General features: G+C 36.8%; 1 protein-coding gene across 2 annotated transcripts in view; it reads right to left on the bottom strand.

Moving 5' to 3' along the window:
- AFG1L (AFG1 like ATPase) overlaps positions 1-23556 on the bottom strand; it is a 196224-nt gene that overhangs the window by 118047 nt on the left and 54621 nt on the right. For both annotated transcript variants that reach the window (XM_008520642.2, XM_070559193.1), the window contains exons 4-5: positions 14759-14860; positions 13693-13823 (exon numbers count right to left, since the gene is read on the bottom strand). In XM_008520642.2, the coding sequence (XP_008518864.1) occupies positions 13693-13823; positions 14759-14860 (233 nt within the window). The remainder of the gene's footprint in view (positions 1-13692; positions 13824-14758; positions 14861-23556) is intronic.

The raw sequence follows: 23556 nt of genomic DNA, 5'->3' as shown, positions 1-23556 counted from the left end.
CTTCCCACCTGAAAAAACAAAACCAAATCAAGATATGGGGATGTGCAGATCTTTTTTTGCTGTCTCAGGCTGTAACTTTAAAACATTAACTAAAAAACTGCTGAACATTCCTTAAATTAAAAAGACTTCAGGAACTTATAAAGTAGTGATTAAAATGAAAAGGAGAGTGGCACTCTTTAATTATTTAGGAAAGTGATATTATTTAATTTGGAGCTTAGGACCACTGTCAAATTTTGCTTCCACAAAAACACTCACAGAGAAGGCCCTTTTCAAATGCTTAAACACCAGTGGCATTTCTGATGAGAGGACAGAACTAGCTTGTAAATTTTAGAAGGGAGTGCACTTTCAAACTGGATCCCCAATACACTGACTTTTAAAAAGAATATCAGCTAAAAATTATCCAATCTTAGAGAATAAAAAAGGTCATTTGACTATCTCACCAACGTTTTTGAAAAAATCAAAAATAGCTTTCGTGCCCTAAGGTTCAGAAAACTGAAGGGACATTTGGCTTATAACATAGTGCAAAGGTTTAAACTGAAAGTTGAAGAAAGCAAACAATAAAGACTTGTGGTTGAATTATAATTTGCTGTTTTTCCTTTACAGAATGTTTTTGCTCTATCAGAGTAAATTAACTTGGAGAAGCTATGGCTCATTAATAAAGCAGGAGTCACTTGGTGTAGCCGGGTGCCAATGTATACTCTTTTGATCTTGTCCGCGCACTTGTTCAGCTTTGCTGGGGAACAGTAATTTTACAGTACAAGTGAACAGGAGACAATTGGCCACACATTCTTGGAGAGCAGGCTTTTTCAGCATCCAGCATTTCATTACCACCAGGAACAAAAGAGAAGGCTACAGATTACCAATAAGGGTAGTCTGCTAATACAGAGAGTGGAGACATTTCATTAGCATTAAAGAGAAAAGATTTTTTATGACCTAGAGTTGCTTTCCATTATGACTCACTTAAGTAAAAAAGAAAAAAAAAAAAATCTAATGGTTAATTTACATGTGTAAGTGCTTGAGTCTCAGTCATCCACTGATTGGTACAGTGCCATGTAATGAGTGACAAACATAAGCATGCATTATCAGTAATTAGTATTAGCACAAAAATAAGTACCTATTTTTTATTAGCAGTTTTTAATAGCTTTCCTGTTTTACAAAAACGGTCAAAACTATTTTTTAAATGATATTGATAGCTTATAGAGGAGAATTCTGAATGATATTTTGCTCATCAGAATTCTTTTTTTTTTTTTTTTTTTTGGAACCATATTAGCAAAACATCTATCCAGTGTCCCTAAAAAGAGATCAGAAGAAATAACATTTTTCTAAATCAGTTTCCTTTAGTATTCTGGTATCTTCAGAATCATAAATGGTTTAATGAGAAATATAAATATTCAAGGAGGACATAATGAAGATCTTAAAGAAAACTTTAAGGGAAATCTATTCTTTTATCTCAGCAACTAAAACAAAAAAAAAAACAATTATCTGGACAAATTTCTCAAACAAAATAAGAATAATATATCTGACACCATAGGTAAAATTAAAAGGCTACACTTAGCAAAGATGACCAAGCTAATGAGGAACACATTCTGCAAATGTAATCTGAATGCTACCAAAACATAATCCTAAAAACGCCCTAAATTCAAAAGCACAAAAAAGAAAGAGCATATTCTTGTTTTTAAGCAGCAATAATTCCCACTCATCTCCCAAGTAAAATAAATATTATATTAATTAACACCACCTAAAGGCCAATAATAATTGGTTAAAAATCAAGACCACTAATAGGATTCAATTAAAAGTGAAGTGGTGATTGTAGACATACTGTCGTTATGATTAAAGCACCTAAAAAATTCTTTTCTAGTAAATCAGCAATGTATTGTAATAGGCTTTAAAAGGTTTAAGGATAATTTTTAGGTTCTATCATTAAAACATCTACTAAAAGTCTACCAGCTCTAGCTCTATATATTTAAACACACAATAGAATACATCATATACCAAGGAGACCATATAACATAGTTGTTACTACTAGTGAATAAGAGCACTGACAATGGATTCAAACTGAGTTACCACCTGTGTGACCTTGGACAACTTACTTAACTTCTCTGACCCTTAATTTCCTCATCAATATAATGAAAGCAGTAATAATATCTACGGTGCAAAATTGTTATGATACGTATGTAAATCCTCAAGAAATGCTTACTGTGACTACTACCTATGTATGGTACATATGCTAGTATAATTCCATGTTATTTATGCATAGCTGTATAGAATTTTAGCTCTAGACAGAATGACACATAGCATAGTACAGCAGCTAAGAACACAGGCACAAAGAAAGCACTCACTAGACAGTAGCTAATATTATTCCAGAATACATAATAGAATGTAAGCATTCCAATAGGTAAATGGGCATTGGCTCAAACAGATAGTTCATAAAAGATGTATTTTAACTAGTAAGTAAACAAACATGCAAAAAGTTCAACCATATTATTACTTAAAGGAATACACATTAAAACAAGGAGATACCATTTTTTATCTATTAAATTAGACAAAAATGTTAAGATAATTCAGAATGTTAAGAAAAAATATGGGTTGTTATTATATAGAAGGAAAGTGGGACTAAGCTGGGGGCTACTTCAATGGTTATCATTTGGTACTACTAGGATTTATTCATTCTCTCTGTATAATTATTCATTCATTCTCAAGCACTGTTCTAGACATTTGAGATACATCAATTAGCAAAACAAAGATTCCCACCTTCAAGTTTACAAAATAAAAAAGAAAATATATGTGTTAGAAGATGATATCTCTTATGAAAAAAAGGAGGGCAAGGGGCATTGGAAGTGTGGAAGTCAATGGCAAATTGCAGTTTTAAATAGGATGCAAGGATGAGTCTTGCTAAGGAGATAATTGAGCAAAGACCTGAAGAAGTGAGAGAGTTATTTTGATTAGTATTTGGTTTGTATTAGCACAAAAATAAGCACCTATCTTTTATTAGCAGTTTATAATAGCTTTGCTGTTCTATGAAAATGGTCAAACCTATTTTTAAAATGATATTGATAGAGGAGAGGTATATGGGCGAAACTGTTTCATGTACAAGGAATGTCCAGTGCAAAAGCTCTGCTTGTTTGTTCTAAATTGCGTGGATATTGGGTGTCAGCGTCCTGGTGCAGCAATTTTTAGGGGTATCCTTTCACCCTCTTGAATTTTAGAAAAGGGGCACAGAGATTTGGACCAGCAATATCCAGTTTTGGTGTGTTGAAGGAGCTTCTCTAAGGCCAGTAGAAGTGGCTCCAGGATATTGAAACTAGGAAATCCAGGATCTGCTCAGGGATCATTTCCACCCTTAGGGGACAGATTCTTGCCCTTATACTCTCTCTTTCTCTCTTCTCAACAATTGGTATACGGAGACATTGTCCTTTTCTTGAATGCAGTGGTAACCTCCAGGGTTCAAGTTTGGAATCACAGAGGAAATAAAAGAGCAAGACTATTAATATTTTCCACTCAAGGACATTCAGCCCAACTTTGCTCAAGGGAAGGAGGCCTCTCATGTTGTCAACTCTAACATACTACAAGGCTACACTGAAATTTGGGATCAAATACAAGCAATCAATTTGATATTCAGTCTTGTTTTGTCATCTCTGTGCCTATTTTCTTCAGAGCCCTGGTGAGAAAGAGGCACTTGGTATAACACCCACTATTAACTATGGTTCCCCAATTTATGAATAAAATAGGATTCGAAAGAAAATAGTAGGGAGCAATGAGCAAGGCTGAAAGTGTAGGCAATAAGGTCAGAGAGGAAGCAGCAGGGTTTGAGCAAGAGGAATGACACTGTCTTATATAGCACAGTATTTCCCTCCTTAGAGTTTAAGCCCTTTTAAGCTGAGTTTTCTGTTACCTGCAGCCAAAAGCATCCTGTTAGATACCTCATCTCTGCTTTCCTGGGCTTTAGTTCGTCAGGTAATTCTCCTTCCATTGGAGGTAACAGATTTTATACTAAGGAAGGTGAAATTTCCTCACAGTACTTCTACTTATGCTGTCTTTTGTAGATCACAGGGAAATCTCTCTTGACATAGAAGAAATGAGCAAAACAGGTGTTGAATAGTTCCATTCTCAGCAAGACTCTACTTGCAAGAAATAGGCACAGAAGAGTCACTAAGAAGAGGAGGTTTACTTGAGAGGGGTGACATCACCTCACGGCAGAGTGAATTGTTCCCTTTGTCTCTCCCCTCCAAGTTACAATTAAATAGACATTCATTAACCAGCAGAGGATTCCCTGCACAGCACAACAGGACATCTGAAAGATCCATGCAGCCATGCATCTGAACGTGGGTGGACTGGATGCCCAGGAGGCAATGGAACTATATGAACACACCTCTCCCCTTCCCTGGTAGCAGTGATTTAGGTTACGAGTCCGCACACAGTGGCTGGCATGACTGTAAGAGGAGGTGGAGACAGCCCAGCCTGAATAAACACTTTCAGAGTTGTAGCCCAGCCCATGCCACAGTGGCCCTGCCTGTGGGAACACTTCCCACCAAGTGGCATGACTCAGCCCCTACGAAGGAGCCCCCACCAGATCAACCGAATGGCATGCAAGCACAAAGATGGGCCATGCAAGTGAAAGAAAGCCCCCCTCCTCCTGCCTAACACAACACGTTGGCTGGTCCCCTGCCAAGGCAGCAGCCCCACACCAGAGCACCTCCACATCCATGTGTGACCTACCTAGCAGCTGTAGGCAGGCCATGCAAACACAGAGTGGCCCTACCAGCACAAGTTCCAACAGATGGGGTGGGATCAGAAAACAGAGATCCTGGCACCCCCAGTGATGGCAGGTGGAATCTGCGAACTGATACTACTACAAATGGGCCAGCAAAGAATCAGTTCATCAAATACCATGAAAAACTATAGTAACAGTTCAGAGTAGAAGGAGAATGACAGGTCTCCAGAAACCAATCCTGACGTCACAGAAATTTACAATCTAAATGATAGAGAATTCAAAATAGTTGTCATAAAAAAACTCAACAAGTTCAAGACAACTCAGAAAGACAGTTCAGTGAGCTCAGGAATAAAATTAATGAGCAGAAGGAATACTTCACCAAAGAGATTGAAACTATAAAAAAAAAAAAAACAGAAATTCTGGACATGAAAAACACAATAATGAGATAAAATATAATCTACAATACTTAAAAAATAGGGCTGACATGATAGAAGACAGAATTAGTGATTTAGAGGATAGAAACATAGAAATGCTTCAAGTGGAGGAGAGAAAATCAAGATTTTAAAACAATGAAGAATTTCTTTGAGAAATATCCAACTAAATTAAGAAAAGTAACATAAAGATTATAGGTATTCCAGAGAAGAAGAGAGGGAGAAATGAGTAGAGAGTTTCTTTAAAGAAGTAATAGCTGAGAACTTCCCTAACCTGGGGAAGTATCTGGACTTATAAGTACATGAAGTTAATAGAACCCCTAATTACATCAATACAAAAAGACTTTCTCCAAGGAACATAATACTAAAACTGGCAAAAGTCAATGACAAAGAAAAAAATATTAAGAGCAGCAAGGCACAAGAAAATAACCTAAAAAGGAAGCCCTATCAGGCTTTCAGCAGATTTCTCAGCAGAAACCTTATAGTCTAGGAGAGAACAGATATAGCCAAAATAATGAGAGACAAAAACTTTCAGCCAAGAATACTCTATCCAGCAAAACTATCCCAGATATGATGGAGAAGTAAAAGCTTCCCAAGATAAACAAAAGCTAAGAGAGTTCATCACCATTAGGCCTGACCTATAGGAAACATTGAAAGGAGCTGTCCTATCTGAAACTAAAAAGCAAAGGTTTACAAAACCTTAAGCAAGGAGATAAATAGACAGATAAAATCAGAAAAGTGCAGCTCTATATCAGAATAGCCTAGTAAATACTTAATTATAACAAAAAAGACAAACAGAAGGAAAGAATCAAAAATAACTATAAACACTTCAATTTAGTCACAAACTCACAACAAAGAAAAGAACAATTTGTGACAACAAAAACTCAGAAGGAGAAGAGGAAAGGGGCAGAACCTGCTTAGGCTAAAGGAGATAAGAGGCTATCAGAAAGTGGACTATCTCATCTATGAGATCTTTTATACAAATCTCACGGTAACCACTAAACAAAAGATCAGAGCAGAGCCACAAATCATAAATAAGGAGAAAACCATCACAGAAAACCACCAAACTGAAATGGCAGTCAGAAATACAAGGGAAAAGAAACATAGAAATACAGAACATCTAGAAAACTAGAGATAAAATGGTAGTATTAATCCCTCATATACCAATAATCACTCTAAATGCAAATGGATTGAATTCTCCAATCAAAAGACACAGAGTGGCTGGATGAATTTAAAAAAAAGGACCCAACAATATGCTGCCTCCAGGAAACACATCTCAGCTCTAAAGACATAGGCTCAGAGTGAAGCGATGGAAGACGATGCTCCAAGCAAATGGCAAGTAAAAGAAAGCAGGTGTTGCCATACTTATATCAGAAAAAGCAGACTTTGAGGTCAAAAGGACAATGAGAGACAAAGAGGGGTACTATAGAGTGATAAAAGGGACATTCCAGCAAGAGAACATAACATGAATATAAGTGCACCTGAAACAGGAGCACCAAAGTATATAAAGCAACTGTCAACAGACCTAAAGGGAGAAATTGACAGCAACAGAATTAGACTAAGGGACCTCAACACCCCACTTACGTCAATGGATAGATCATCCAGAAAGTCAACAAGGGAACAGTGGCCTTAAATGAAACACTAGACCAGATGGACTTCGTAGATTTATATAGAACATTCCATCCAAAAACAGCAGAATACACATTCTTCTCAAGTGCTCACAGAATGTTCTCAAAGATAGACCATATGTTGGGAAACAAGGGAAGTCTTAATAAATTTAAGAAGATTGAAATCATATCAAGCATCTTTTCTAACAACAATGCTATGAAACTAGAAATCAACTACAAGAGAAAGGCTGGGAAAGTCACAAATAAGTGGAGACTAAACAACATGCTCCTGAACAACCACTGCATCAATGAAGAAATCAAAGGAGAAATAAAAAAATACCTAGAAACAATGAAACTGAAAACACAACATACCAACTCTCATGGGATGCAACAAAAGTAGTGCTAAGAGAGAAATTTATAGCAATACAGGCCTACCTCAACAAACAAGAAAAATTTCAAATAAGTAATCTTAAATCACATCTAACAGAACTAGAAAAGAAGAACAAACAAAATCCAAAGTCAGCAGAAGGAGGGAAATAAGAAAAATTAGAGAAGAAATAAATGAAATAGAGACTAAAAGAACAATACAAAGAATCAATGAAACTAAGTGCTGGTTCTTTGAGAAGATAAACAAAATTGACAAACTCTTAGCCCAATTCACTAAGAAACAAAGAGAAAAGGCTCAAATAAAATTAGAAATGAAAGAGGAGAAATTACAATGGATACTGCAGAAATACAAAGGATTATAAGAGAATAATACGAAAAACTATATGCCCACAAATTGGATAACCTAGAAGAAATGGGTTAATTCTTAGACTCATACAACCTCCCAAAACTGAATCAAGAAGGAATACAGAACCTGAATAGACCAATCACAAGTAAAGAGATCAAAACAGTAATCAAAAACCTCCCCAAAAAACAAAAGTCCAAGACCAGATGGCTTCCCTGGAGAATTCTACCAAACATTCAAAGAGGATTTAATATCTACCCTTCTCAAATTATCTCAAAAGATTGAAGAAGATGGAATGCTTCCTAACTCATTATATGAGGCCAACGTTACCCTGATATCAAAATCAGACAAGGACAACACAAAAAAGGAAAATTAAAGGCCAATATCACTGATGAACATCGATGCAAAAATCCTCAACAAAATACTGGCAAATCATATACAGCAACACATTAAAAGGATCATACACACGATCAAGTGGGATTTAAACCAAGGTCACAGGGATGGTTTGACATCCGCAAATCAATCAATGTGATACACCACATTAACAAAATGAGGAAGAAAAATCACAGGATCATCTCAATAGATGCAGAGAAAGCATTTGGCAAGATCCAACATCCATTTATGATAAAATCTCTCAATAAAATGGAGATAGAAGGAAAGTACCTCAACATAACAAAGATCATATATGACAAACCCACAGCCAACATCATAATCACTGGTGAAAAACTGAAAGCCATCCCTCTGAGAACAAGAATAAGACAAGGGTGTCCATTCTTGCTACTCTTATCCAACATAGTACTAGAGGTTTTGGCCAGAACAGTTAGGCAAGAAAAAAAAATAAAAGCTATCCAAACTGGAAAGAAAGAAGTAGAACTCTCACTGTTTGCAGACGACTGATTCCATACACAGAAAACCCTAAAGGATCCACCAGAAAGCTATGGGAAATAATCAACTACAGCAAAGTGGCAGGGTACAAAATCAACTCACAAAAATCAGTTGCATTTCTATACACCAATCATGAACTAGTAGAAAGAGAAGTCAAGAAGACAATCCCATTTACAATCACAACAAAAATAATAAAATATCTAGGAATAAATTTAACCAAGGAGGTGAAAGACCTATACACTGAAAAATATAAGACATTATTGAAAGAAATCAAAGAAGACATAAAGAAATGGAAGGATACTCCATGCTCATGGATTGGAAGAATAAACATAGTTAAAATGTCCATACTACCTAAAGCAATCTACAGATTCAATGCAATCGCAATCAGAATCCCAATGACATTCTTCACAGAAATAGAACAAAGTATCCTAAAATTGATATGGAACAACAAGAGACCCCAAATAGCCAAAGCAATCCTGAGCTGGAGGCATCACAATCTCTGACTTCAAAATTCACAACAAAGCTATAGTAATCATAACAGCATGATATTGGCACAAAAACAGACACACAGATCAGTGCAACAGAATTGAGAGCCCAGAAATGAAACCACACATCTACAGACAGCTATATTTGACAAAGGAGCTAAGAACATACAATGGAGAAAGGAAAGTCTCTTCAATAAATGGTTTTGGGGAAACTGGACAGCCACATGTAAAAGAATGAAAGTAGACCATTATCTTACACCATACACAAAAAGTAACTCAAAATGGATTAAAGATTTGAATGTAAGACCTGAAACCATAAAACTCCCAGAAGAAAATACAGGCAGTACAGTCTTTGACATCGGTCTTAGCAGCATCTTTTCAAATACCGTGTCTATTCAGGCATGGAAAACAAAAGAAAAAATTAAAAAATGGGACTACATCAGACTAAAAAGCATCTGCAAGGTAAAGGAAACCATGAACAAAATGAAAAGACAACTCACCAACCTGGAGAAAATATTTGCAAATCATATATCTGAAAAGGGGTTAATTGACAAAATATATAAAGAACTCATACAACTCAACAACAAAAAGACAAACAACCCGATCAAAAAATTGGCAGAGGATATGAACAGACATTTTTCCAATGAAGATATACAGATAGCCAACAGGCACATGAAAACATGCTCAACATCACTAATTACTAGGGAAATGCAAATCAAAACTACAATGAGATAGCACCTCACACCCGTCAGAATGGCTATAATTAACAAGAAAAAAATAACAAATGCTGGAAAGGATGTGGAGAAAAGGGAACCCTCATACACTGCTGGTGGGAATGCAAACTGGTGCAGCCACTACGGAAAACAGTATGGAGATTTCTCAAAAAATTAAAAATAGAAGTACCATTTGACCCAGCTATCCCACTACTGGGTATTTATCCAAAGAACATGAAATCAACAATACAAAGAGATCTACGCACCCCTATGTTCACTGCAGCATTATTCACAATAGCCAAGATATGGAAGCAACCCAAGTGTCCATCAATCAATGACTGGATAAAGAAGATGTGGCATATATATACATAATGGAATACTAGCCAGCCATAAAAAAAGACAAAACCATCACATTTCTAACAACATGGATGGACCTTGACAGTATTTTGTTAAGTGAAATAAGCCAGACAGAGAAAGACAAACACCATATGATTTCACTCATATGTGGAAGATAAACAAACACATGGATAAAGAGAACAGATCAGTGGTTGCCCAAGAGGAAGGGGGAGGCGGAGTAGACAAAAGTAGTAAAGGGACACATAAGCATGGTGACGGGTAAAAACTAGACTATTGGTGGTGAGCACGATGCGGTCTATATAGAAAGTGACATATAATAATGTACACACAATGTGATTTATAATCATCAATATGACCATCAATCAATCAATCAATGAAAAGGAGTATTACTCGAGACTCCAGGATAGGAACAGACTCATAACACCTCCTGGGAACTGGAGCTGGAATTGCCCTGGGATTGGAGGTAGCTCTGGAGAACTCAGCAGCTGTCTAGGGAGCACCCTAGTACTCCTCCCTCTAATGTGAGTGAGTTACTTCCTATGTCTCTTTGTTCCTGTCTCTTTTCCAAGTGGGAACTTCCTTCTATGCCTTTTAAATACATGAAGGAGAGTATATGATTGGCCCAATTGCCAAGCCCCACCACACAAGTCCAAGGTTGTTGACAAGCTTGTAGACTGGCTATTCATAGATCAGATGTCCAGACACAGTCTATTTGATTGTGGGACAGATAGGGTCCTGTGGTATGAAATAAGGCTCTGGAAGGCAACTGGGATGAATTAATAAATGAATGAATAAACATCAAACCAACTCTGGATGAAGCAAGCAGACAGCCCCATCACATCCACTTTTCTTCGTTAGCAAATGCTATTTTATAAGCAAAGGGTCTGCTCTCCCTTCTATTTAATGTGTAATTTGAAAAATCCTTTTTGTTGCCTGCATTTCTTTTGCAAGACTTGGATTATCGGAAACGTTAGCATCTTGATAGTTGCTTTTGTTTCCTTCTTCCCAGCCAATTCTCAACCCTTCTGAAATCTGAACTCAATGGAGAATTCCCAGAGCAACCAGACACATTTCTGTCAGGACCTCCCTATCAGGGCGGCATTATGACTTTCATGGGCCCTAGGCACTTTTACCTTCATGAGCCCCTTCCTCAACTAAAAAATAAGTTAATTGTATATGTATAATATCTTATAACTGTGTTGGTATAAGAAACATATAATACAGATTCAAGCTGGATCCTTTATTGATATATTCATTTTTTTCTTCAAATTTTAAAAGAAATTAAAATATTTCCATGGGCCCCTAAAAGTATCATTGACCCTAGGGACTGTACCTCCTGTGCTTAATGGGCAATGTGGCCCTGCTTAATTATAAATCTGAGGATCTCTTTTGCACAGTCAGATTTTCGGCTCCTAACCTGAAATAGTCTAGCCAACGGTCCTCACGTCACAGAAACTTGCCAATCATTTCTCTATGTGTTTTAAAATTTATATTTTTTAAGTTAAGGGTAACAATTTCTACACAATACCTAGGAAATTCTGATGCCTTTATATTCCTCAACTATATGATGGAGATAATAATAACTCTTTTATAGAATTAAATGAAGTAAGGATGTAAAAACACTCTGTAAACCATGAATCATTTTACAAAGGTTGGGTATCAACATACTTCTTAAAAATTTTAACTTCACTACTTAATCCTAACTTAAGTAAAAATTTATTGTGCGGCTGGCCCCATGGCCTAATTGTTAAGTTCGGCATGCTCCACTTCAATGGTTCAGGTTCAGTTTCCAGGTACGGACCAACACTAGTCAGTGGCAGCCATGCTGTGGCAGCAACTCACATACAAAATAGAGGAAGACTGGCACAGATGTTAGCTCAGGGTGAATCTTCCGCAAGCAAAAGAAAATTTACTGTGCCAAATTCAATTTTATTTAGATATAATTTGCTTAAGAAACTCATAATGAGAAGATAAGAGAGATGGCTTTCATTGATTCATCCCTGACTTTTGTTGTTGAAGGCAGCTTAACTATTAACTTCAGTGCTATATTTAGAACTAAATTTAGAACTAAGTGAGGCCCTTCTCTTTCTGTAATACACGGTTGTACTTCATATACCTCTTCAGAGTAGCAAGGGAACATCTCTTTTCCATAAGCCTTTCTTCTGAAGACCTCTGAAAAGAAGGGGTGAATGCCAGGCTGTCTTAATATGACTAAAGAGGTAAAGAAGTAAGTTTCCTCCTTTGTAGATGGTTCAATGTAACACCATTCCTAGTGAAAATTCTTCTTTCTCCTCTATCATAAATCGAGACCACTGTTAGCTATGTGTATCAAGTTGTTAGAGAAGACCTATCATGCGTCATTGGGACAAAGGCATCCGGCCCACATTATCTTCCCACTAACCATGGTTTTTAAGCACAGAAGAACAGGAAATAACTCACTTCCAATTTAAGTGCATAAATGCAGGGAATCTTAAAACTGGAAGAAACATTAAAATTCAACTAGGGCAATTCCTTCACTTCATCACAAATACGATGTGAACTTCAATGAGATGTGTGAATGACCCAGGCCCTACCTCAGAGTAGGCACACAACAGTTAGTTTCCCGCCCTTGAAAGTTCTCTGGGCCTTTCTTCTAGGCAATCAGACACAGGCGTTTCTGCACTCAGCCCCAGAAATGTTTTCCAAAAGCTTTGGGTGTAAAGCCCTATTTTTAAGCTTATATTCAGTATTTGTGGATTTTTCTATTTTTATCCCAGTAATTAATTGCTTTTATGATAAGCATTATAGAAAAACCAACTATTACTAGTAGTACTTTCAGAACTACTAAAGAAATCAGTCAAATAAAAAGGAAGCAATTCTTAATGTAGAGTATTTACTATTACTGTTACTATTATTATTATAACACTGGCTATGACATAGGATACAGAATAAGCATAAGACACGGTTTTTGCCTTCACGCCATATTTGCTCTCATAAGACATAAAGATCAGGAAATAACTTACTATCAATTTAAATGTACAATTTCAGAGAATCCTAAAACTAGAAGAAATTTTAAAAGTTCACCTAGGGCAACTCCCTCCCTTCATCACAGATAAATGGTGAGGCTTAAATGCGATGTGTGAATCACTTGGTTTTTATATAACACTTTAAAAAACTCCAACATCTTTAAAGACATTATTGTGTAATCATTACATTATCTCCACTGTGGTGTAGGGGAAATGTGAATCCACTACTAGAATAGAGGGGTGGGCAAACTTATTCAATAAAAGGTTGAATAGTAAATATTCTAGGCTTTGCAAGCCACATTGTTGTATTTTCTTTTCTCTTTTTTAATGACCTTTTAAAAATACAAAAATCCTTCTTTCCTCACTGGTCATACAAAAGCAGCTGGGCCAGACTTGCCCTGTGCAAGCCACGGTTTGCCAACTCCTGGACCAGACAGTAAAATTAAAGTCACAAGAGGGGCTGGCCCCGTGGCCGAGTGGTTGGGTTCGTGCGCTCCGCTGCAGGCAGCCCAGTGTTTCGTTGGTTCAAATCCTGGGCGCGGACATGGCACTGCTCATCAAACCACGCTGGGGCGGCATCCCACATGCCACAGCTGGAAGGACCCACACCGAAGAATATACAACTAGGTACCAGGGGGCTTTGGGGAGAAAAAGGAAAAAAATAAAATCTTTAAAAAAAACAAAATTGAAGTCACAAGAGACAATGTGTCAAATCTTCACACTTCATTCAGTATATCATTCAACATCTATGAAACATCTCTACCTTACCTGAAATTCATCAAAACATAAGAGACACGCTTCTTCGCTGATTTCTTCGGCTATCGGAGCTATTGGATCATATGATTTAGCCATGAACCCTGCTTTCCTTTTTGGCAAACTCTGTTTAAGGCGGTGTATTCCTTAAATGGATGAAAGTAAACACAAATCAAATGTTGTATTAACAGTACATTTTAGACAACTATAACATATTTTTTAAATCTCTAAATGAAACTTTAGTGTGAGCATAAAAATTAAGTTTAAATTCCACATACAATCAAATGCGATTATTGAAAGTGGTTGCATTTTCTCTACCTCAAAATAAGTTGTTCACATATTACTATATTCCCACGGTTGTAGGGACACTTTGTGGTCATTCCATCTCTACTCTTCAATCACTTTGGAGACGACAAAGTGATAGACTAGATGACTAGACGGTGACCAGATGGATGGACAGATCCATCTTAGTCCTGAGGATTTGAGGGATGCAGACAGAGGTGGTGACCCTGCCCTATGACTAGCATATCTAATCAGGATGTTCCCTTGTCTCTAGCCAGTCCCACTTCATTCGTTACATGTGTACTAAATGCTGATGGTATTAGAAGAAGAACACAATGTTCCTGCCCTGGGAAGGTTACAGTATAACTGGTAGACAAGGAATGTAGAAACAAGATTACATAAGAGCACTGACAAAGCAATAAAGCATGCACACAAGAATAACCCAAATGCCTACATGCTAAAGTGACACACAGGAAAGGACCTTATCGAGAATTTCTTGAAACAGGTAAGGTTTTAACATTTCTCATTGATCCTTAGTAGAAAGAGAAAATGCCTTACCATCATTTAGTAACTCCTGTTCTCTTATTCGGAAGTACTGCATTTGTATTTAGGACCAACTCTGGACACATTACTAATTGTTTCAGTATAGCCCAAAACAAACGAAACCAAATAAAATCTTACTTCAAGCAAAAATCTAATTTTTTTAAAGATTAAAAGATTAAGAATTTCAAAAGATGAGAAAAACTATTTGTAGTGTTTGCCCACATAAAAAATCACTTCTTTCATATCATTAACTTACTTTCATGAACATCTAGCATGAAACCATGAAAATGAACCCGTTTTTTCCTCTTCATTTCCACATAAGCATAAAACATGTCCATCACCATTGTTTTCCCTGTCCCTTAAAAAAAAAGGAAGAATACTTTTAAACAGTATGTAGTGATCGCTCTAACGACTGTTCACTAGCTTTGGGATAATGAGACCACACTCTTCTGCTGGAAAGCTTAAGACAATGTCACTTTTTTAAAAAGAGGTGTTTATTTTTAATGTTAAACTAGTTAAAAATAAAATGTTGATATTACCCTTTTCTGTTAAAATCTTGTTTTTAGGAAATACAACACTTTAACATTACAGGGCTATTTCCCTCAGAGATGTATGTTCATAAACTGGCAAGATTTACAGATTATTCATTCTTCAATTTCTCTTCCAAAAGGCATCAGTAGAAATAAAATAACTTTCTTAATTAAATAAATATTTATTGGGCTATTACTAAGCATGAGGAACCGTCAGGCCCCATGGGAAAATGAGAAAACAAAAAATGAGAAAATGAAGATTAGTATCTAACATAAATACAGAAAATAAAAACAGATGTAGATTAGAGCAGGAAAATTGCCAATTATAACACTTTTTTAAAAAGCAGAGAATATAGGTCTTTCAAACTGAGGCCTATTGAAAGAAATTTTGATACAGTTAACCCTTATAAAGAAATTATCCAATTTCAATACTCTGAAACTTCTAGTCACTATGACTGCATGAGTAATTGAAGAGTCAACAGCCTGAGCATTCAACAAGGAATGCACAGAAAGCCCCGTTCCGTCGCAGAAAGCCCAGAGCTTTCAGGACGGTGGCAGTGCTCAAGTTCGGTTCAAACCTAGCATTCCCTGGCAGGCCAGGCCAGGGCATGCTGATCCTGTCTCTCATCCTTACTGCTTCCTCCACCACCCCACCTCCACCGTACCCACACTCTCCTCACAGGAGCTGTGATTAGTAAATTCAAAGGCAGCTCAGGAACTAAGATCTGCGTCTTAAATCTTTGGGACTTTCCTCTTTTCCATAAGATGACTTTGGGCCCATGCCATTTGAATGGCCAGAAAGTTTTTTGCATATGAAAATACAATTCGCCAAACATGTTTTTAATGAAGAGATCATTTATATCAAAGAGTAATTTTTTGCAAAAATATTCAGTACAATATCTCTTGATACAGTGAGTGGCAGTAGATTTTATATGATTACATTTATGCAACAAAGTAAATTAATAAAGTTTCAAATTCTGTGGCATGAAGGATAGTATACTTGTGGATCCAGAAAAAAGTCATGAATTACCTAACCAAAAATGTAAATAATATATATTTGAATGTAGTCTTTATACTAACTCTAAAACTGGGCTTAAAATATAATAAGACCATCAAATAAAAAGTTTCTGGAGATAAAAGGAAAAGGAAGAAATCATAAAGGAAAAGTTTGATAGATTAGGCTACAGGAAATTCAACCTCCTGCAGGTCCTTAAGGTCACCATAAATAATATTAATATCCTTATTTATTTAATGAATATATTTTTACTGAATGCCTACCATGTATGAGATCTTAATCTAGGTGTTCAGGATACGGCAGTGAACAAAACTGAGAAAAATCCCTGCCCTCATGGAGCTTGAGGGTTTAACCTCATATATCTTTAAGATATAAACAGCTCTTAGAAACTACAATGGATATCTTTTTTTTTCCCCCTGTCTGTCCTAAATCTCTTCCTTCTAAAAACTTCTCAACTTAGTATGATTCTATGACAGTATTGATCACGGGGTGGGCCGATCAAAATACCCCATTACCCTATTCGCTGCGGTTGGCCTTGTGGTGGGCATGTAACCCAATTAGATCAGCGCTCTCTAGACGGAGTTAATATGGATTCTGAGAATGAGAATCGTCCCTTCTCCTTTTAAGAGAGCAACCTAGAAGATCCCAGGAGTCATCTTTCCTACAACATTAAAGAGTCCTGACCAAGAATGAAGCCAACAATAAGGAAAGCAGAACCAGAAGACGAAGGTGGAGGGAAAGGGAGGGAAGGAGAGAGAGATCCTCCAAATACCATTTAAGCTCACAGATCTACCGTGGCTGAATCAGGTTATTACTAGACTTAACAATTAAAGCCACCATTAAATTCCTCCCCGGTTCAGCTAATTCAACTGGCTTTTTATTTTCACTGCAACTGTAAGAGTACTGAACAACACAGAATTAACATCATTAATGTGCAAAGAATACAAGTATTAAAATGACCCCAAAAACATAAATAGCTTTAAACATATTTTTAAAAGTTTAACTCCACCAGAAATAAAAGAAATACAAATTAAAACACCAATGATATACCATTTTTACGGTGGTGAGGATGTGGGAAAATAAGCACCCTGACATCCTTCTGCTGGGAGTGTAAGACCAATCTTTCTCCAAGTCAATTTGTCTTTCTGCAAGTCCATCAAATGGCTTAAAAATACTCAGAACCAAAATAACTACTGTAAAGATATTTCTTCTCCCTAAATTATTTTGACGGTCAATGAAATTCCAATCAAAATCAATTTAGGAATAATTTGACAACATGATTCTACAGTCTATCTCCTGGTTAAAAATAAATAAATAAATGCCTATCAACAGGAAATTGGTTAAGTGAATTGTGGAAAATTCATATAATAAAATAGTATATACTCAGCAAAATGAGCAAGATGGATCAACATGTACTGATATAGCATGACATCCAGGATGTACAATTAATTGAAAAAATACTTAACATTTGAGTAAAACAAAATAAACACCTACACTTTAAAATTTTCACTTAAATGGATAATACAAAAAGAAGTGTCAAAAATATTTTTAAAAAAGGTAAGTGGCAAGTAGTGATGGTTGGGGGAGGCAAGGAGAGAAGGGAGAGGAAGTACAAAACAAAACGATATTATAAAATTAGAGAAATTACATTTGAATAGTACTGGATTTCTTAAAATATCAACTAAACCAAATAAGCAGATTGAAGTATATATAATAACAACGTATATGAAAAAAATTAACAATTGCTAAAGACAAATACTCAGCCATTTGTAAAAAATAAAACCAGATCCCTACACCTTACATTTCACACCAAAATTAACTGCAGATGAATTTAAGTTGCTAAAAAAAATGAAAGACCCAGAAGACAACAGTTGTGAACATTTGCATAACCTTGGAGTAAGAAAGGCTTAGCAATGTGTATCAGGAAAATGAAAACTCTTAAGAGCCTGTGTTACAGAAATTGGTTCTGGACTCACCATCTCAACATAAAATACCAGAAAACTGGATGAAATATATGAAACTAATGTTTTCAGACATTGGAAAAGAAGCAACACAAGGCTCTGCTGCCTGAGAGAAAGGAAAAATAAGATAAGCCCTATACCACTCCAGCTTTTGGCTTGGAGGCACCTTGAAGGTTGCTGCACCGAAAGGGTAAATCCAAGTAAAATGCCCAGGTCTAGCTGAGTGAGTTAAGAGATATCAGAATTATGGGAGTTCAATGCAGGGGAAATTTGCAAGGCAAAGGGCCAGAGAAGAGGAGGCTACACTATAATGAAAGAGCTCTAGAAATCAACCTGTGGGTACTCTTGAGTCTTTGGCTGAGTACTAGCTGCTCACATGTAGGTTGATACTCCATGATGTGAGGCAAAGAATGGCCACCAGGAAGGTGTAAGATGAACAATTTCTAGAGATATTGATACGTGCAACAACTTGAATGACTCTCCAAGGAATTATGCTGAGTGCAAAAAAGCCAGTCTCAAAAGGTTACATATTTTCCATTTATATAACCTTTCCAAATGACAGAATTTTAGAAAAGGAGAACAGATTAGTGGTTGCCAGAACTTAGAAACGGAGGATGAAGGCTGGCCCAGTGGTGTAGTTAGGTTCCCATGCTCTGCTTTCGTGGCCTGGGGTTTACAGGTTTGGATCTGAGGCGCAAACCTACACACCGCTCATCAAGCCATGCTGTGGCAGCATTCCACATACAAAATAGAGGAAGAATGGCACAGATGCTGGCTCAGCGAGAATCTTCGTCAAGCAAAAAGAGGAAGATTGGCAACAGATGTTAGTGCTGGGTCAATCTTCCTCACCAAAAGAAAAAACAAGAAATTGAGGGTAAGCAGGTATGGTTACAAAATTATGGGCAACACAAGGGATTCTTGTGGTGATAGAATTGTTCAGTATCTTGACTGTGGTGGTAGATACATGAACCTACACAGGTAATAAATTGTACAGAACTAAATACACACACATAAGTGAGTATAAGTAAGACTGGAGCAATTTGAATAAGGCCCATGAATTGTATCAATGTCAATATCCTGGTTGTGATATATATACTATAGTTTTGCAAAATGTTACCTTTGGGGGAAAAAGAATAAAGTGCATGTGGATCCTTCTGTATTACTTTTAACAACTGCCTGTGAATTGATAATTATCTCAACAAATTTCAATTAAAAAAAATACTTCAAATGAATCAATCTGGCATGCAAATAACCCTCTGCCAAAATAAAATTCAACACATAAAAACCATATAATTATCACAACATTTGAAAACAATTTTGACAAAATTCAGCACACATTCATGATAAAAACTCTCAGAAAACTCGGAAAAGAGGGAGACTTCTTCAGTTTCATAAAGGATGAATACAAAAAAACTACAATGAAGAGATCTCAGCATCACTAATCATTTGAGAAATGCAAAACAAAACTACAATGAGATACCACTTCACATTCATTAGGATGGCTACTATGAAAAGAAAAGAGAGGCTAGCCCCATGGCATAGTGGTTAAGTTCAGCACACTCTGCTACAGCAACCCAGGTTCATGGGTTTGGATCCCAGGTGAAGACCTACACCACTCATCAGCCATGCTGTGGCGGTGACCCACATCTAAAGCAGAGGACGACTGGCACAGATGTTAGCTCAGGACTAATCTTCCTCAGCAGAAAAAAACAGTAGAAAATAACAAGTGTTAGTAAGAATGTGGAAAAATGGGGACCCTTGTACATTGCTGGTGGGAATATAAAATGGTGCAGCTGCTGTGGAAAATGGTATGTCAGGTCCTCAAAAAAGTAAATGCACAATGACCATATGATCCAGCAATTCCACTTCAGGGTATATACACAAAACAATTGAAAGCAGGGATTTGAACAGATATCTGTACAGCAGTGTTCGCAGCAGTATTATTCACAACAATCAAAAGATGGAAACAACCCGGGGCCGGCCCAGTGCCACAGAGGTTAACTGCACACGTTCTGCTTCAGCGGCCCAGGGTTCGCCAGTTTGGATCCCAGGTGCGGACCTATGCATCACTTGTCAACCCATGCTGTAGCAGGCATCCCACATAAAATAGAGGAAGATGGGCACGGATGTTAGCTGAGGGCCAGTATTCCTCAGCACAAAGAGGAGGATTGGTGGCAGACGTTAGCTCAGGGCTAATCTTCCTCAAAAAAAAAAAAGTTTATTAAAAAAAAAGATGGAAACAACCCAAACATCCATCAACAGATGAATGGATAAACAAAACTGGTATATCTATATAATGGAATATTTTTCATCCCTAAAAAGGAATGGAATTCTGACAGATGCTACAATATAGATGAATCTTGAAGATCCTATGCTAAGTGAAATAAGCCAGACACAAAAAAATAAATATTATATGACTTCCTTTATATGAGGTATCTAGGGTGGTCAAACTCATAGAGACAAAAGTAGAATGGTGGTTGCCAGGGGCTGGGAGGGAGGTAGTACAGAATGGATAGATACTGTTTATAACAGGGACAGAGTCTCAGTTTGGGAAATGAAAAGATTCTGGGGACGGATGGTGGTGATGGTTCCACAACAATGTGAATGTACTTAATGCCACTGAACTGTATACTTAAAAAATGGTCAAAACAGTAAATTTTATGTTATACATATTTTGCTAACGATAAAAAAATTAAACATTAAGAAAAAAAATGCCTTGCAGTTAACATCATACTCACTACTCAAAGACTGAACTCTTCTCTAAAATTGGACACAAGGCAAGGACATCCACTCTCACTACTTCTACTGAACACTGTACCGGAGTTCCTAGCTAGTGCAAAGAGGCCAAAAAAGAACTAGAAGGCATACACATTGTAAAGGACAAAGTAAAATTATCTTTATTCACAGACAACACGATTGTGTACACGAAAAATCCTAAAGAATCTACCAAATAACCACTAGAGTTAATAATTGAATTTAGCAAGGTCATCAAAAAGTCAATTGCTTCTACACACCAGCAGTGATAAGTTGGAAATTAAAAATTTTAAATATAATACCATTTGCAGTGTCATCAGAAAACATAAAATACATAGAAATAAATTTATCAAAAACATGACAGACTTCTGTACTACAAACTACAAAACACCACTGAGAAAAATTAAAGATCTTAAAAAATGAAGAAATTGCGGCCAGCCCAGTGGTATAGTAGTTAAGTTCACACACTCCGTTTTGGTGGCCCAAAGTTCGCGGGTTCAGATCCTGAGCTTGGACTTACACACCGTTCATCAAGCCCTGCTGGGGCGGCATCCCACATACAAAATAGAGAAAGATTGGCATGGATATTAGCTCAGTGACAATCTTCCTCAAGCAAAAAGAGGAAGATTGGCAAGAGATGTTAGCTCAGGGCCAATCTTGCTCACGAAAAAAAAGAAGAAGAAGAAGAAATATACCATGCCCATAGATTAAAAGACTCAATATTTTAAGCTTTCAATTCTGTGCAAATTGATCTATAGATTCAATAAGCACAATCAAAGTCCCCAGAATGATCTTTTTTAAGAAAGTGACAAACTCATTCTAAAATGCATATGGAAATACAAAGGCCATAGAATAGCCAAAACAACCTTGAAAACGACAAAATTGGAGGACGTACATCACACCACGGAGATGCATCAGCAAAATCCAGGTTGTAGGAAACCCTACAGGACAAATAAGTTTATATATATGTATGTAAGTGTGTATACATATATACATATACATATGCACACATATATAAACATATATACGCATGTACACACACATATATATGTATACACACACGCACACTTACAAACATAATCTGGATTTTGCTGAAGCACCTCTTTGGTGTGACATGAGTCACACATACACACACACACACACACACACACAAAGAGAGATCTAAAGATGACCAATATCACATTGAAAACAGAAACATTTATGATATAATTAGAAATGTGAATAACTGAATATTTGATGAAATTAAAAATAATTTTTAAAAGTATGAAAATGATAGAGGCTATACATACTTAAATTTCTACTTATTTTGTATTCATTATTCCTCTTATTAATTCTTATCAATGTCTATATTTTCTCTACTTCTAACAGAGACTAGTAGATATACACAAGAAATTATCAATATTTCACTTTCCACAGCACCAAACAGTGCTCAGTGTGAGTATCAGAGGAGAATGTTCAGTTCATGCCACTAGCAAAATAGGAAAAAAGGTAACCAAGACCTTTCTGAAATGTAAAATTCTTTTAATGTGTCTATGATATGCAACTTTAGGTTTAGTATGGTGGGCAAGAGCCTGTAGGTGGTGTAATATCAGAGATGTTAAAAGATTTCTTTGCCCAAAATCACTAAGTGGCCAGGTGGGTCACTAAAGTTCCATTTCATACACCAAAATTTCAGTGAAATTCTAACTCCTAGAAGATTCTCTTTAAATCCAAATGTTCGGGTCCGTGGCCACTAAGTTTGTGCTCTCCACTTCGCCAGCCCAGGGTTTGCCAGTTCGGATCCTGGGCACAGACCTAGCACCATTCATCAGGCCATGCTGAGGCGGCGTCCCACAGAGCAGAACTAGAAGGACCTACAACTAGAATATACAACTATGTACTGAGGGGCTTTGGGGAGAAGAAGGGAAAAAAAAGATTGGCAACAGATGTTAGCTCAGGGCGAATCTTCCGAAAAATATATAAAAATAAATGCAAATGTTCTGGAGAGGTAACCTCCTAATCCAATGGTACCCATTAAAAATTTAGCAAGTAGTTTAGAACAGCTTAGATTAGAAATAGCTTAGAAGTAGTTCAGACATTTAGCTAGAAGGCAGATCCTGGGATAACAGGAGTCCAACCAATTTAAACAAGTAGAGGAGAAAGCTGCGTCCTCTGGAGGATCCAGCATTGGAAACCCTGAGGCCTGAAGGGGTCAAAGAGCAGGAACAAACCCTAGCACGCCAACAGGTAGTAATGGATACTAGAGACACCAGACCAGTGTTTTGCAAGCTGCCACTAAAACAGAACTTTTTTGTCATAAGATAGAATGGAATAGAATAGAATAAAATAGAATAGAAAATATCAAAACACGGAAGTGTAAGTTTTCCTTCATGAAACTATTTTTCATAGGTATGTGTGTATGTGTGTACACGCACGTGAGCAGGCATACACTAGGTCGGGACACAAAATATATTTCTGTCAGTCATGTTCAAAAATGTTTCAAAGCCATCGCAACAGTTTGTAACTTTTCAGTGAGCAAAGGCCGTGTCTCCTTTTAGTCACTTTACATCTCCAGAAACAACACACTGCCTGGTACAAGGCAGAAGCTCAATAAACACTTGTCGAGTGAATGGAAGAATGTGGACAGGAGATGTTGGAAAAAGGTGGGGAAGAAACCAATACTAATTTTACCTACTTCACAATTTTGCTTTTGTCTCTACAGAATCCTAAATAAAACCTTGTATTTTTCTCAAAAGAAGATTCTAACTAGGAGAGTAATTTGTGAAACCTAAAACTCTTTTAAGTGCTAACTTTG

Source organism: Equus przewalskii, chromosome 9, assembly GCF_037783145.1.
Source record: "Equus przewalskii isolate Varuska chromosome 9, EquPr2, whole genome shotgun sequence".
NCBI lineage: Eukaryota > Metazoa > Chordata > Mammalia > Perissodactyla > Equidae > Equus > Equus przewalskii.
The sequence above is the reverse complement of the archived record's forward strand: the minus strand, read 5'-3'. Positions and strand labels throughout refer to the sequence as shown.